Genomic DNA, 14342 nt, shown 5'->3' on the forward strand with positions numbered 1-14342 from the left:
CTCAGGACCCCACCCAAGCACGAATTCGTGCACTGGGCCTCTAGTTCATATATAATTATAAATTCCATAGTTTTATTTGCTAAACTTGACAAAGATCACCCAGATGGAAGAGGCAGAACTTAAAAAACTTAGCTTGGTTCCATAATCTTTGTTCTCATCCATTCCAATGTTCTGCCTCTCCAATAGAGATTGTGACTCCAATAAGTGGTAAAGTAATTAGAGTGTGGTACTTTCCCATCCAGTCTTTGGACGGGAGTGAATGGGGGTGAGGTAGGACTGGAAAAGAACATTTGAATCTGTGAAACATTATAATCAATGCTCTTCTATTTCTTACCTAAAGTACACTTACTTTTGAGAAAGGAACAGCTCAAAGACATCAACATCCCTCTTGTGGCCACATATCTTTAGTTGATCTTCAACTGCCTGATAACATATAATTACTCTGTCAAGGCACATTCCACTGAGCAAAAATACGGAGACATTTGAAGTCAGTAACAATAAGGTCTACAAGGAGATCAAAGGAAAGGTGAATATGGAGGCAACCACTCTAAACTGATAAATTCCAACACTACAATTATATATTATTTAATCATTTTTTGTGGTTGAATTTCATTATCCTTAATCCTAGGCACAGATGTGTTAAATAATTTTTAATCAAAGAGAAAAAAATATGTGTACATATACTCCAAAAACAAGTTTTCATTCTCTATGAGGCAGAGTGATTTAGTCTTTAAATATTCTTAAATGTTCCTTCAAACACAAAGAATTTATATTTGGTAGGTTTTCCATATTTACAGAAGACAATATCAAGGTTGGAGGTGAAGGGAGTAGACTATAATGTACATTATCATACAGGTGCTTGGCACCCTGTAAATTCTCAATAAATGTCACACAAATGAACGAACGTGTGAATAAATGTCATTGCCCTTTCTTTGCAAAGAAATCATGTCTTTAATTTTCATGAATTACTAACATCTTGCACCGTGGGAATTTTTGGTGAAGAAGAAGCAATTTTTATTCCCATAAGCTTTGTTTTGAAAATACAAATCCAACAACAACTAGTTAGGTACTTTTCTTTTCTTTTGTGGTCCTTTGCTAAATTATAAAATAACATTTATAGGCCACATGGCCTAAGATTATATGGAAAAATTAAAGCCTGTCTGTAATTTTCCATGAAGGAATAAACCTAACAAGACACAACAAAAGTGGAAAGTATAGTCATTGCACTTCTGGACTCTGACAAACATTGTAATTATCAGAGTCAAAACAATCACCAAATTTCAGCTGGGATTTGTTGTGGGTGGTGAGGTTGTAATGTCAGTAAGTGATTTATGAAGTTTTGACAATGGTTTTGTTATTTAGTAGAGGACTTTAAGAGGAGTTAGATTTAATGGGATGAGCACATATCTAAAGAAGTGATGAAGGTAGATATCCTAGGGATGGGGAACAGCTGCTAATTTATTGTCCTAAACTTTCTTAGTTACCCTGTTATGCAAGCTGAATCTTGAGGCTTAGAGAATTCATTGGATCAGGTATTGGCATTTCCATCAAGGTATTTTGTTACTCTAAAAAGCAAGCTGAATCTGGAAAAACCCAATACATAAGGCTTACATATCTTCATCGGGGTACTTTAACTGAAATATCTAAACCTTCAGCTTATATATGGTCAATTGCAACTTTGCCAAAGTATTTGGGATGTTAAAGGCCAGCCAAGGTAAAATTAAAATTTAGCAGCTACCTATTAAAATTATAAATGTGCTTTTAACTTGATCCCGTCATTCCATGTCTAGCACTCAGAAACACAGTGGTACACAAACACACACACACAAAATTGAATATCATTGCTCACCTCAGCATACATTATCAGAGTTATGATATATGTCCCATTAATTGGTATATGATTTAAATTAAGATGTAGCTTCACAATAGAATACTGCACAGTAGCTTAAAAATATAAAGAGATGGATATCTGATCATATAATAATATCAGAAATGTATTTTTAAGTAACAATGCCATTGGCAGGATATGTGAAAGAGTAACAATATTTTCATTACTAATGACATTTATATGCACATAAAATACGCACACTCCAAATTGTAAACAACAGTTATCACCTGAGATCATGGGGAGCTTTCACTTTCTAAACAATATACTTTTAATAATGTTTGAATATTTTATAATAAGCACACATTAATTTAGTAATCAGAGATTAATACACATTTTGAAAAGTTTAGCCATAGCATGATTAAAGATTTAAATTAAGTTTTGAAAATTAAGAGATGAAAAGGGAAATTGAAACTATCAGCATAATTCAGAAACCATAGCGTAATCAATTATTTATTTACACAGATTTTGATCATGATATGTTTCTTTCCAACCAAAAATTTCCTATGAATCTGGAATCATGTATTAATGCCAAAGTGCCAAAGAACACAAAGATGGGCCAAGAGGTTTCAAGTTTCAGTGACTCCACGGTGGAACAGCTCCAATTCCCAATCAACACACAACTGCATTAGCAGTATATTCCTTTCATCTAAAGAAGCACAACAAGCATTCTTCCCCTGAGAAAGTTTTTTTTTTTTTGTGGTAAAACATACATAATATAGAACTTACTATTTTAACCCTACAGTTCAGCACATTCACATTGCTGTGCAACCATCTCCACCATCCATTTCCAGAAGGTTTTCATCTTCTCAAATGAAACTCTGCACCCAGTAAACACCAACTCCGCATTTCCTCCCTCCCCATCCCCTGGCAACCACCCTTCTACTTTCCATTCCTATGAATTGGACTATGCTGAGTACCCCATGTAAGTGGAATCACAAGTTTTCCTCCTTTTGTGACTGGCTTATTTAACTTAGCATAATGTCTTCAAGAATCATCTATGTTGCCCTAACCGGTTTGGCTCAATGGATAGAGGTTCAGCCTGTGGACTCAAGAGTCCCAGGTTTGATTCCAGTCAAGGGCATGTACCTTGGTTGCGGGCACATCCCCAGTAGGGGGTGTGCAAGAGGCAGCTGATCGATGTTTCTCTCTCACCGATGTTTCTAACTCTCTATCCCGCTCCCTTCCTCTCTGTAAAAAATCAATAAAATATATTTAAAAAAAAGAATCATCTATGTTGTGGTGTGTGTCAGGATTTCCTTCCTTTTTAAGGCTGAATAATATTCCATTGCATGTATGAACTACACCTTATCTGCCCATTTATCCATCAAACACTGCAAAGGAAGGTTGTTAAGGGCTCTGACAATTCACCAAATATGCTCTGGTGAATTCAGCCTGGGAATGCTGAGATTTCAGTTGGGGTGGGCTTGAAAGGGCGAGGAGAAATTAGAACTAGAATATCGATGGGTGGATGTTTTAGTCAGAGAGAAGTAATTACACAAAAGAGAAGATGCGAGGAAGAAAATTTGAAGAGCATGGGGCTGTGCAGCCTTTGGCTACAATGAAAGGCACATGGAAGGCAACTGTGAGAAATAAATTAAGAAAGATGATTTGGGGTCATATTATTTGTGCTAACTTTGAAATTTAAGCTCAAAGAGTATACTTAGCGTGCAAGCAAAACTTTACAGGCGTAAGAACTCTAACTTAAAATCACATAGTTTATGTAATTTACCATTTAAAATTAATTTTATTTTATGATATACATATATATATATATATATATACACATGTATATGAAATATATATACTAACTGCATGGTTAAATCAGTGTAAGTCCAACAAGATTCTGATTTTTACCAACACAACTACATCAATGCTTTTAACAATATCCATTATCAAATTATTTTAAAATCACTGGACTCAATTCTGCGGTTATAGGGAAATAGGAGACAGAATTTTTAAACTGGAGAAAAGATGTGGAAAAAAAAGCTAGGCCCCAGGAAGATGACTTGCCGTGACATGCATGATGGCCTCGGGGGCAGAGAAGTGCAGACAGGAAGCCAGGCTGCCTCTGGAAAATCAAAGCAAGAGCGGATGAGCCTGCCCTGGGATAGTGGCAAGTGGGAATGAGCAGTGAACAGCTCTGGCATGGGATGTGCAGAGAGAGCGGAGGGGAACTGGCAAGTAGCTGGAGGTGGAGAAGAAGGCCAGGGGAGTCCCAGGTGATGATGGCAATGTGGCAACATGATGATGATAAAGGTGACTATTGGTCAGAGAGGACAAATTCAGCCCGGAAATGCTGGGACTGAGGCGCTGGTGGAACAAACAGGCTAAGGTATTAGCAGAGAGCTGCAAGTGGACGTGGGATCTCACCAGAGATTTCAGAGTAGGTACAGCCTGGCGAGTCAGGTCAGCCTAGAGGAGAGAGTGGGGCCCAGGTAAGATTCTTGTGAGGTATCTGCCTTTAGAAAGAGGAGGAGGGAGGCAAGTTTGGTAAGGGGACAGAAGAGGGACAGTTGTAGAGTTAGGAGAAACAAAAAGACAATAGGAGCTGAGAGAGTGAATTTCAAGAAGGTAGAATTTGAACCTGCAGTTGCATAGGGTGGAAGAAGATATTACCCAGAAAAGGTATTGAATTTGTGAAGCAATGTCAGTAACCTGATGAGGGGGAAAAGTCAGATTTCAAATTAACTGATTAACAGACCGGGGAAAAAAACAATCCAACACAGAATTGGGGTGTGGGCAGTTCTAGAACAGGGAGGATGGTAGCAGCTTCCTCCACTGCCTGACACCTTAGGATCTAGAGAAAACAGAAAAAAGTTTGAAAATCGTGGGCTTTTTAATCTATGTGTATTTCAGTCTATAGAAGGAACTGCCCTCTCTTTGACGGTTTACGTACTGCAATAATAGATACATTCCTATAGCGTCATGCACCACACATGCACCACCGGATAGTTAGGACTTAGCCTTCAGCTCATTACAGAACTCTGGGCTTTGTACTCCTGGGAGTCCCCAGCCCTTGCAGACAAGTTCCAGAACTCTAGGACCCTTTGCTAGCTCCCATGTTGCCTATTTTTGACATTTTTCCTCACTGGAGTTTATTCTTTAAGCCATTATCTTAACTGCCTTCAACTCTGTTTGTATGATTCCTCAGAGAACCTTCCCTCCTCAGTTTGCACTTTAGGGGGACAACATTTTAGGGGATATATATAATTTTGGAGAGTCAAGGCCCACATGTACGGCTCTGTTACCTACTTTCTAAACTGCCATAATTATATATGCAGCAGGTGGTGAGTAGGAAGAGGTCAGTGTACGTCTGTTAGTGTGTATCAGGGGCAGCCTCCAGTCCTTAGTGGAAGTGTGGGGTCCCAATGCTCCACCCCCTCCGCCACAGACCCCTGGGGCAGCCTCAGGCTGGCTGGGCCCTTCGGGCAAGGACCCCAGGGGCTCTTGGTCTGGGGAAGGGGGTGCCCCTTACCCTGTGGCTGACCTCCAGGGCACGTCCTGGAGCCCTCGCTAGGCTCGTGGAGAGTCGGGAGGAGCGGGGCGGATGCTTCGGATCCCAGGTCATCAGGAAGCCAGAGCGGCCGGCGGCACCTATGACTGACCCAGTCTGGCCCGCAGCTCATTGTTCCCACTGTTACCAACAGTTACCACAATCTCGCCGACTAAAAGCCAATCCAAACCAGGGAAGATAGGAAGCCAAATCCTGACTTCTGTGACGTTTGCACGTGGGGTCCTTGCAGCCCCCACCACGTGGTGGTTTCCCCTGCGCGCGGCGCTTTCTGTGGGTGCCGCAGAGCGAGTGATCAGCTATGCCAGAGTGGGTCAGAGGACCCCAACGGCAGCCCCCCAATACTACCAATTTTATTGATTTGAGAGCAGAATATCAGAAAATTTAGGTTCTTAACATTAGATGTGCCTGGTGACCACTGGTCATGTGTGGAGGGTAGGGGTGGTGAAACCCTATTGGAACTTGAGACAAAAGGGGAAAAAATCAGTTCTGTTGATCCTGTCTTTACTTAAAATTTTGAAGTTCTTTCATCATGGATGTTTTGCAAAAACATTGCATTAAGATTTATTTTCCTGATTTTTGTGTGCGCCACCTTACATTTTTGTAAGGCCACTGCCTCACCCTAGAGTCCTGGGAGGGAGATAGGGGTGGCAGTATCCAGGCACCCCTAGGCTTCGGGTGCCCAGGGAAAAAAGAACACTTTGCTGACTTTATTGACCAACAGTAAGCACATATTGGTTCAGTAGCTGAGGAGTCCTTCCTCTGGCAGAAAATGGGTTCGATAAGCCACTATTTAGCTAGACTTGATGTCTCCCCAAGTTCTATTGGTACCTCTAGCTCAAACTGTCTTACGATCTTATTTATATGAACTTGGTTCCCCTCTCGCTTGGGAAGCTTAGGAGGCGGGATTCTGTCTGTGCCATCGCTATCTTGTGTCAGGAACTGACACACTGCATTCCATAAATGTTGATTCAATGGAACCAGTTGGTTTCTTGGTTCCCAATTTGAACTTGAAACCTAAGAATTAAATACAGTTTTTTTTAAATGAATCAGGCTACTTGCATATAAAAATTCTGGTGTTAGAATAGAGCATCAAAAATATGTCACTGGAGAAATCAAGCACATGCTATTTTAGTACTTCACAAAATATTTCAGCCTGGTGGGGCTGGGAGGGTAAAAGTCCTCCAAGTCACTGTGGAGACAGTAATAATCTGAGAACTACTATTTAAATGGTTTTATCTCATCAATAAAAACCAAATGAGAGGAATGGTCCAGTAAGAAAAATGTGTAAGATAGTTTACTGGTCTTTTGTCTCCCATTTTTGCTGTTAATATGTGTTACAGAATTTCAGATATCATTCATAAATAAGCCACATGGAAACATGGACATGTATAATACTTGATCAATTTCATTCATACTCAAATGTGAGTTTTAGAATCATATGCAAAAATACTTTGAGAGCCTTTTACAGAAGTAAACTACTAACCAGCTGATTTCTACTAAAATCACATTAAAATGTTTAGCCTTGACTTTTTGTTTAAATCTTTAAAATTTACACTGATTAAGAAGAGAAAACAACAAACAAGTAAATAAACAAATCCAGCTCTGTTTTTAAGAAAATAACTCATTTCTTATAAGGTCTTAATGTGTCCCATCTCCCCCCAGAATTACAATTTAACTGATCATGAGGACTAAAATAATGCAAATTTAATTATGGGATGTGAAAAACGGAGGTTAGGAAAGATACTTTTTGGATGAAAGATCCTGCCTTAGACATCCTCACAGTGATGGTACACAATTTTCACAAAAGAAGCATCCCAGGCAGAGTGAGCAGAGAGAACGTTTACCTCCATGGGGTGCGATTATGGCCTGAGGAATCCAGCCTGAAATTTAAAAAATTCACGTAAAAGGTACATTCTCCTTTACAATCAATCTTGTTTTAATATAAAAATAAAGTGGTTCCCCCCTAACTCCCCTCCAATCTTTGAGCAATATTTACACTGAAGCAAGACACCCTGTGTTTATCCTGTGGCTTTGCCGCTCTGGCACGCCGCCACTGCCTGCAGGGGTATGCATACCCCAGTTTGAAAGCTCTAGCATATCATGGATGTGGATTTGGAAAAGAAGAAAGAGCTTGTGCTCCAAGTCAGGGCATGTGGGGTTTAGTCTCAGCTATGACATTAACTAGTTGTTGGCCACCTTTGAGTCACTTAATGTCTCTGGTCCTCAGTTTCTTCAGAAGTAAAATTGAGAAGTTGGAAGTTTAGCTAAAAAAAATCTATTATTTAATTGTACTTTCCTAGAAAGGTGGTATGTATTGTTCACAGAGTAGAAGATTCTTGCTGAGATGTTGACATGCAATTGCTTTTAAGAATAATTTCCCAGTGAAAAATGTGTGAGTAAAAAAATGTGCATATGATAGCTATCATTAAAACTACATAATTTTTAAAACTCTCTAATTTTGTTAACAATTCCAGTCATCACTCTGGATGTTATTTTTCTAAGTGAGTAAAAAATGTTTATTAGATAAAATAATAATTACCAGCCATTTTCTACCATGTAGAAGGTGCACAGAATGAGCAATATCTCAGTCACAATAAAATCTTCTTACATGCAAAGAAAGGTATATCTTTTTATGTGATTTGATGACCACAGCACCACAATTTTCATTGTTCTAAGTTTAAATAAAGTAGCATTTTAATTACAGCTATCGTTTTTTGTCTGTTTACACAAAATGAAAATGACAATAGAATGTTGGGAATTCATGGAATTCTCTATGAGTCTTTCATGTTACTGCATAGTTTAGGAGAAGAGGCAGTGACTGCCTTTTTCAGGACTATATTTTAGGATATTTGTGTAGGGAACATGCTTGGAAGGTAGAGACAGTGTCTTGGAAGGGCAGATGCTTTTTGTGTTTTGTTTTTATTGTGCAGCATAATAAAGATAATGTCTCTCTCCCTTATCATAAAGATAAGGTCAGGCAGGCTTACTGACAGCTTAGGATAAACTTCTATCAATAACTCATCAAGTCTAAACTAAGCAAAGTGAGAGAAAGGTTAGTAATTTCAATGACATCATGCAATGAAATCTTACAATAAAAATAATTTTTATGATTTATATGACTTGTCCACCCAGTACCATCTCTAATTTCAGGTAATGGACCTTCTTTCCTGGGCTCCATGATTTAGAGAGTCCTGTTAAGGTTGTCCTCTGGACTCACCCCCCACCACTACCACCATCCCATGAACCAAGCAGATGGACTCACCTGGAGTTCTTGCCCTCCTCACCTTTTTCACACCCTATAACTAGGGGAGCACTTCTGGGCATGTGCTCCCCTCGGCCCAAGGGGTAGTCAGAGAGTGGCTGTTTGGGGTGATAGACAGAGCTTAGACATGGGGGCTCACTGTACTTGGGAGAAAATGTAAAATCACAGTAAAGGACACACAGGTTTGGAATTCAAAATTATATTATTTGGTTAAGCTGGGATTCTGTCTTGAGATTTCTAGCTATTCCAGACAGTAAAGGAATGTTTCCAAACCCGAAGCACTTCCTGTTCCAATAGTTCTGTCTTGAGATTTCTAGCTATTCCAGACTGGAATGTTTCCAAACCCGAAGCACTTCCTGTTCCAATACAGGTAGGAGTTTGGAGGATGGTGTGTGCATTTTGAGAGAAAACAAGGTACGTAAGGAGGAAGTGGAAATGGCTGCTTTCCTGAGAGAGTTTAAGAAATACTACATGTGGACAGTATTCCTTCAGAACCCTGATAATGACGTGTGCCATGGGGATGTGGAGAGACTAATGCTTCCCCTATTACCTCCGAATGCACCACCATGCCAATAACTCAAAAAATGGCAAGACTTAGAGCATTGGGTGATAGCGTCTTGGTCCTGAACCTGAGAGATCCATGAAAGGGTACTTTGGAGATAGAGAAATGAAGTTTATTTTAATAGTGTGAAGGGCAACAGGCATTAGCCAGGGAGAGGAGAGCAAAGGAAGACAGCTTTGCAAGATTCTATAGAAAGTCTTTTTTTTTTTAAAGGTTACTTTATATATATATATTATTGACTTTTCACAGAGAGGAAGGGAGAGGGATAGAGAGTTAGACACATCGATGAGAGAGAACCATCGATCAGCTGCCTCCTGCACACTCCCTACTGGGTATGTGCCCACAAGCAAGGTACATGCCCTTGGCCGGAATTGAACCTGGGACCCTTCAGTCCGCAGGCCGATGCTCTATCCACTGAGCCAAACCGGTTAGGGCAGAAAGTCTTGTTATGCTAGCAGGAATGCTTCATTTTATCACACGTTGGATATAACAACCAGGTATTTGAAGCATAAATTATTTCTCTCTACAAATGTGTGGGTTTATTTAGGTGTGTGTGTGTATGTGTGTGTGTGTGTGTGTGTGTGTGTGTGTGTGTGTGTGTGTGTGTATATATGTGTGTGTGTGCGCATGTATGTGTGTATATATTCACATGCATATACACACAGGTACACACACAATAGGCTAACTCTACAAGAACCCAGTGATCCCTACCTCCTGGTTTTCTCATACTTGTGTAACTAATCACCTCCCCTTGCATGTGAACTCATTTCTAATTAGTAGACTATGGCAGAAAGGATGGGATATCCCTACTGAGAGTAGGTTACAGAAAAGACTGTGGCTTCTGTCTTGGACACCTTTTCTCTTGTTCTCTGGTCCACTCTGAGCTAAACCAGTTACCATGTTGTGGGAGGCCCATATCCAAGGTGTTGATGTGTCTGGCCAACAGCCAGAGAGGACCTGCAGCTTGACAATAGCCAGGTGAGTCAGTTTGGAAGCAGATCCTCCCAAGTGGAGCCTTGAGAAGACAGTAGGCCTGGCCTGGATTGCAGCCTCTGGGAGACTCTGAGCCAGAGGCACTCAGCTGAGCCAAACCCAGATTCCAGAAATGGACAAAATAAAGTTTTTTGTCTTAAGCTGCTAGATTTTGAGGTAATTTGCCATGCAGCAATAGATATCTAATTATACATATATGTATATTATTATGTATTATAATAGATATGAGATGTGTGTGTGTGTGTGTGTATGTGTGGGTGTACACACACATATATATATTTAAATTAAAAATATACAGAAAACCAAAACGGTGGTCCTCTGTGGTCAAATTCCATTCTTCTCAAAAGAATCCCTGTCCTTTTCATCATACATAGTAAAAATTTGACAGAATTCCCATCCTGGAAATTTTCAGATTAATATTTAAATCTGGAAAGACAAATTTATTCTTGGAATGTTATCTACATGCAACCATAAGTTTAAATGTAAAAATAAATTAAACTCTTTTATCATAATAGATAATATTTTAGTTAGAGGATAATTTAATAGAGATTTTTACTAAGCTACAACTTAATCTAAGTTGAGAATTGATTTAAAAAAATCACTTGCCAGAATGAATACTATTACCAAGTCAATTTATATTTTTCTCATCTGCTTATGAAAACTTTTCAAATGTGCTATATATTTTTTTAAAATGGGACAGTATGAAGCACTATTATTTTGTGAAATTTGAGGTGTTATCTTGTGGTTTGGCCTCACCTCTATCATTATATGGGTTCCTCTGAGACTCTCTCTAACTCAAGGATCTGAAACTGCTGAGATTTTCTTCTCCCATTCTTATGATTTTTTAGGTAAACTTTAGAATGATGACTAAGCTTGGAAGTAATTTTTCTTTTGGGCCTCAATTAGTTTTGCAGACAATCACCGTTGGAGGGGGCATCCAGGATTCTTGGGGACAGAGTCCTTTTTCCTCTTATCTGCACAGTACAGTGGCAGGGAGGGAGAGACTCCCAAACATGCTCCAGGAAGCCTGGGTTCAATGTGTGGCCGTCTTGGGCCATCAGGCCATTTAAAGTGCTCTTCTCCATGCATGAGGAAGCTATTTTAGATGACTGCTCCTTCATTTATTCATTCATTCAGTCAGGCGGGCACTGAAATTCACTGAATCCCTACTACAAACCACACACTGGCCAGGGTCTGGGGGATATGAACAAGACATCCTGCAAGAAAAGAGAGCTAGGAAGCAAATAGTACAGGTACCCATTGCTTTAAGCCTATTTTAATTGTATTTGGTTCTGCTTGATATTGGCTGTCATTCAAATGGTTCGTTAAGGATGTTACTATTATTTTCTCAGAACTTGAACTGTTTCAATTACCTGAGCACATAATTCCAAACTATCTTATTGACCATGTTAACTGTGTGCTCTTTATGGCCTTTATTCAGCTAGTAGGTTTTTATTAATGATGTTTTCATTACCACCTTTTCACAAGAAGTGAATAGGAGAGAAAGGTTCAGTAATCATTTCAATTAGAGGTACTACATGTTGAAAAGTAATTCAGAAGAAATCGTTCTCAGGGAAAGTACAAAGGCATTGAGAGGTTTTGCATTGCAAGTTTAATAACTCTAAAGTTTTAAAAAAACAATTTTTGTTTTATAAATCTATTTTAGATTATAACAAAGAAAGAAACTTTGTTTTCACAATTAGAGTACACTTTCTAATAATCTTGGAAATTTTCCATAAACTTGGGGAGAAAAGATAGACTAATGGCTAATTTGGGCTCTGCCCAATTTTTTACCCTTTACCTGATGATCTGGGTAATAATGCAGGTAAGAAGCAGAAATCAAGCTGATGACCACTAGATCCCTACTGCTCAAATAAGTGATGGCTGTGGGTGGCGTTTGCAGGCATGAACTGTTTAAAACCGGGTGGAGGATAAGGGAGAGTGAAAGAGAATAGAAGAAAAGTAGAAGGAGAAAGAGACAGGGGAAGAAAAAGAAAAGAAGGGTGGAGAGAAGAGGAGAGGAGACAGAGGCTGAAGAGAAGAAAAGAGAGAAGAGAAGAGAAGAGAAATGTAGAGAAACAGGTAAGAGAGAAAGGAGGAGAAAAGCAAAGGAAAGGGACACATTGTGGGTAGAAATTATGGTGCCCTTTGATCACAGTCATCTTATGAGAACAGATGTGATTCTTTGGGAACACTACTTTATTCTCAATCCTATGGCTCAGTGACACTGATAATCACTGATAATCACTCTCTAAACTCCTGGCATTAAAGGTAGGCATACGATCCATGCCAGAGTAAGGGGAATAAGCCCCCCTGGATGTTTCAAATCTGAACTAAGGGGAAAGGAGGAGTCTATTCCTTGTGGTGAAGCTTTGTGGTTTGAGACCTTAAATTCTTGCTATGTGCTGCCTTAATATCTGAAACGGGGAGGGCCTCACACAACCTAACTGCAAGCTCCCTTCCTACTGCTCCCACAGAGTCCCCCAGACGAGCACCCCTCCTTATCAAACAGACCAGATGTAATTGATGCTTATCCCTGAGTAGCAGGTTTAAGTTCCCTGCCAGCCAACAGAATTATTTAAACAACCCAATCACATCCTTGTGTGGGAACCACGGCACCCCACCCTCTTATTACCACAAAGCCTGCCTCCCACAGATGCTGGCTGTTCCCTCCAAAGCCGCTGGTTGTTCACTTTGCTTGAGAATGCAACTCCTGTGTGGTCCTGCATGGTAGGTACACAGCGAACTCCTTGCCTGGGCTGTGACTACAGGTGACGTGACGGATACACGGCTACCAATCTCATCCCCCCAGAGTCAGGTGCCGTGCATTTGGTCATCCCCACAAGCCTATGGTGGGAATCCCTCCCTAACCAAAGAGGTGAAGAGGGGTGATTAGAACAAACTGTGATATAACCTGAGTGCTGCCAGGCATGTTCCCAGCCTTGTAAAGGAGCTGGGCTGAGAGTAAAGCCAGCACACAGAGTCACATAATTAGGAGCTAAAGACAGAGGGAGGCTCCAATCACCACTGAGGTCTGCCTTTCCTACAGATTTCATTCAGATTCCCCTTTTTGCTTCCACTAGTTTGATTAGAGCAGTGGTTCTCAACCTTGGCTGCACATTAGAATCACCTTTGGAATCTTTTTAAAATCCTAATTTCTGGGCCTTATCCTCTGGAAATTCTGTTTCTTTGTTATGGGGTGAGGCCACAACATTAGTAACAAAGAAACAGAATTTCCGGAGGATGAGGCCCAGAAATCGGCATTTTAAAAAGATTACCAGGTGATTCTAATGTGCAGCCAAGGTTGAGAACCACTGCTCTAATCAAACTAGTGGAAGCAAAAAGGGGAATCTGAATGAAATCTGTAGGAAAGGCAGACCTCAGTGGTGATTGGAGCCTCCCTCTGTCTTTAGCTCCTAAAGACTCTGTGTGCTGGCTTTACTCTCAGCCCAGCTCCTTTACAAGGCTGGGAACATGCCTGGCAGCACTCAGGTTATATCACAGTTTGTTCTAATCACCCCTCTTCACCTCTTTGGTTAGGGAGGGATTCCCACCATAGGCTTGTGGGGATGACCAAATGCACGGCACCTGACTCTGGGGGGATGAGATTGGTAGCCGTGTATCCGTCACGTCACCTGTAGTCACAGCCCAGGCAAGGAGTTCGCTGTGTACCTACCATGCAGGACCACACAGGAGTTGCATTCTCAAGCAAAGTGAACAACCAGCGGCTTTGGAGGGAACAGCCAGCATCTGTGGGAGGCAGGCTTTGTGGTAATAAGAGGGTGGGGTGCCGTGGTTCCCACACAAGGATGTGATTGGGTTGTTTAAATAATTCTGTTGGCTGGCAGGGAACTTAAACCTGCTACTCAGGGATAAGCATCAATTACATCTGGTCTGTTTGATAAGGAGGGGTGCTCGTCTGGGCGACTCTGTGGGAGCAGTAGGAAGGGAGCTTGCAGTTAGGTTGTGTGAGGCCCTCCCCGTTTCAGATATTAAGGCAGCACGTAACAAGAATTTAAGGCCTCAAACCACACAGCTTCACCACAAGGAATAGACTCCTCCTTTCCCCTTAGTTCAGATTTGAAACATCCAGGGGGGCTTATTCCCCTTACTCTAGCATGGA

At 40.6% G+C, this 14342-nt stretch overlaps 1 protein-coding gene across 1 annotated transcript in view; it reads right to left on the reverse strand.

Moving 5' to 3' along the window:
- The window catches only part of LRRC72 (leucine rich repeat containing 72), a 125037-nt gene that overhangs the window by 28831 nt on the left and 81864 nt on the right, over positions 1-14342 (reverse strand). The window contains exons 3-4 of the mRNA XM_014544664.1: positions 7247-7282; positions 350-423 (exon numbers count right to left, since the gene is read on the reverse strand). Coding sequence (XP_014400150.1) covers positions 350-423; positions 7247-7252 — 80 coding nt within the window. The 5' untranslated portion in view covers positions 7253-7282. The remainder of the gene's footprint in view (positions 1-349; positions 424-7246; positions 7283-14342) is intronic.

Source organism: Myotis brandtii, unplaced genomic scaffold, assembly GCF_000412655.1.
Source record: "Myotis brandtii unplaced genomic scaffold, ASM41265v1 scaffold374, whole genome shotgun sequence".
Taxonomy (NCBI): domain Eukaryota; kingdom Metazoa; phylum Chordata; class Mammalia; order Chiroptera; family Vespertilionidae; genus Myotis; species Myotis brandtii.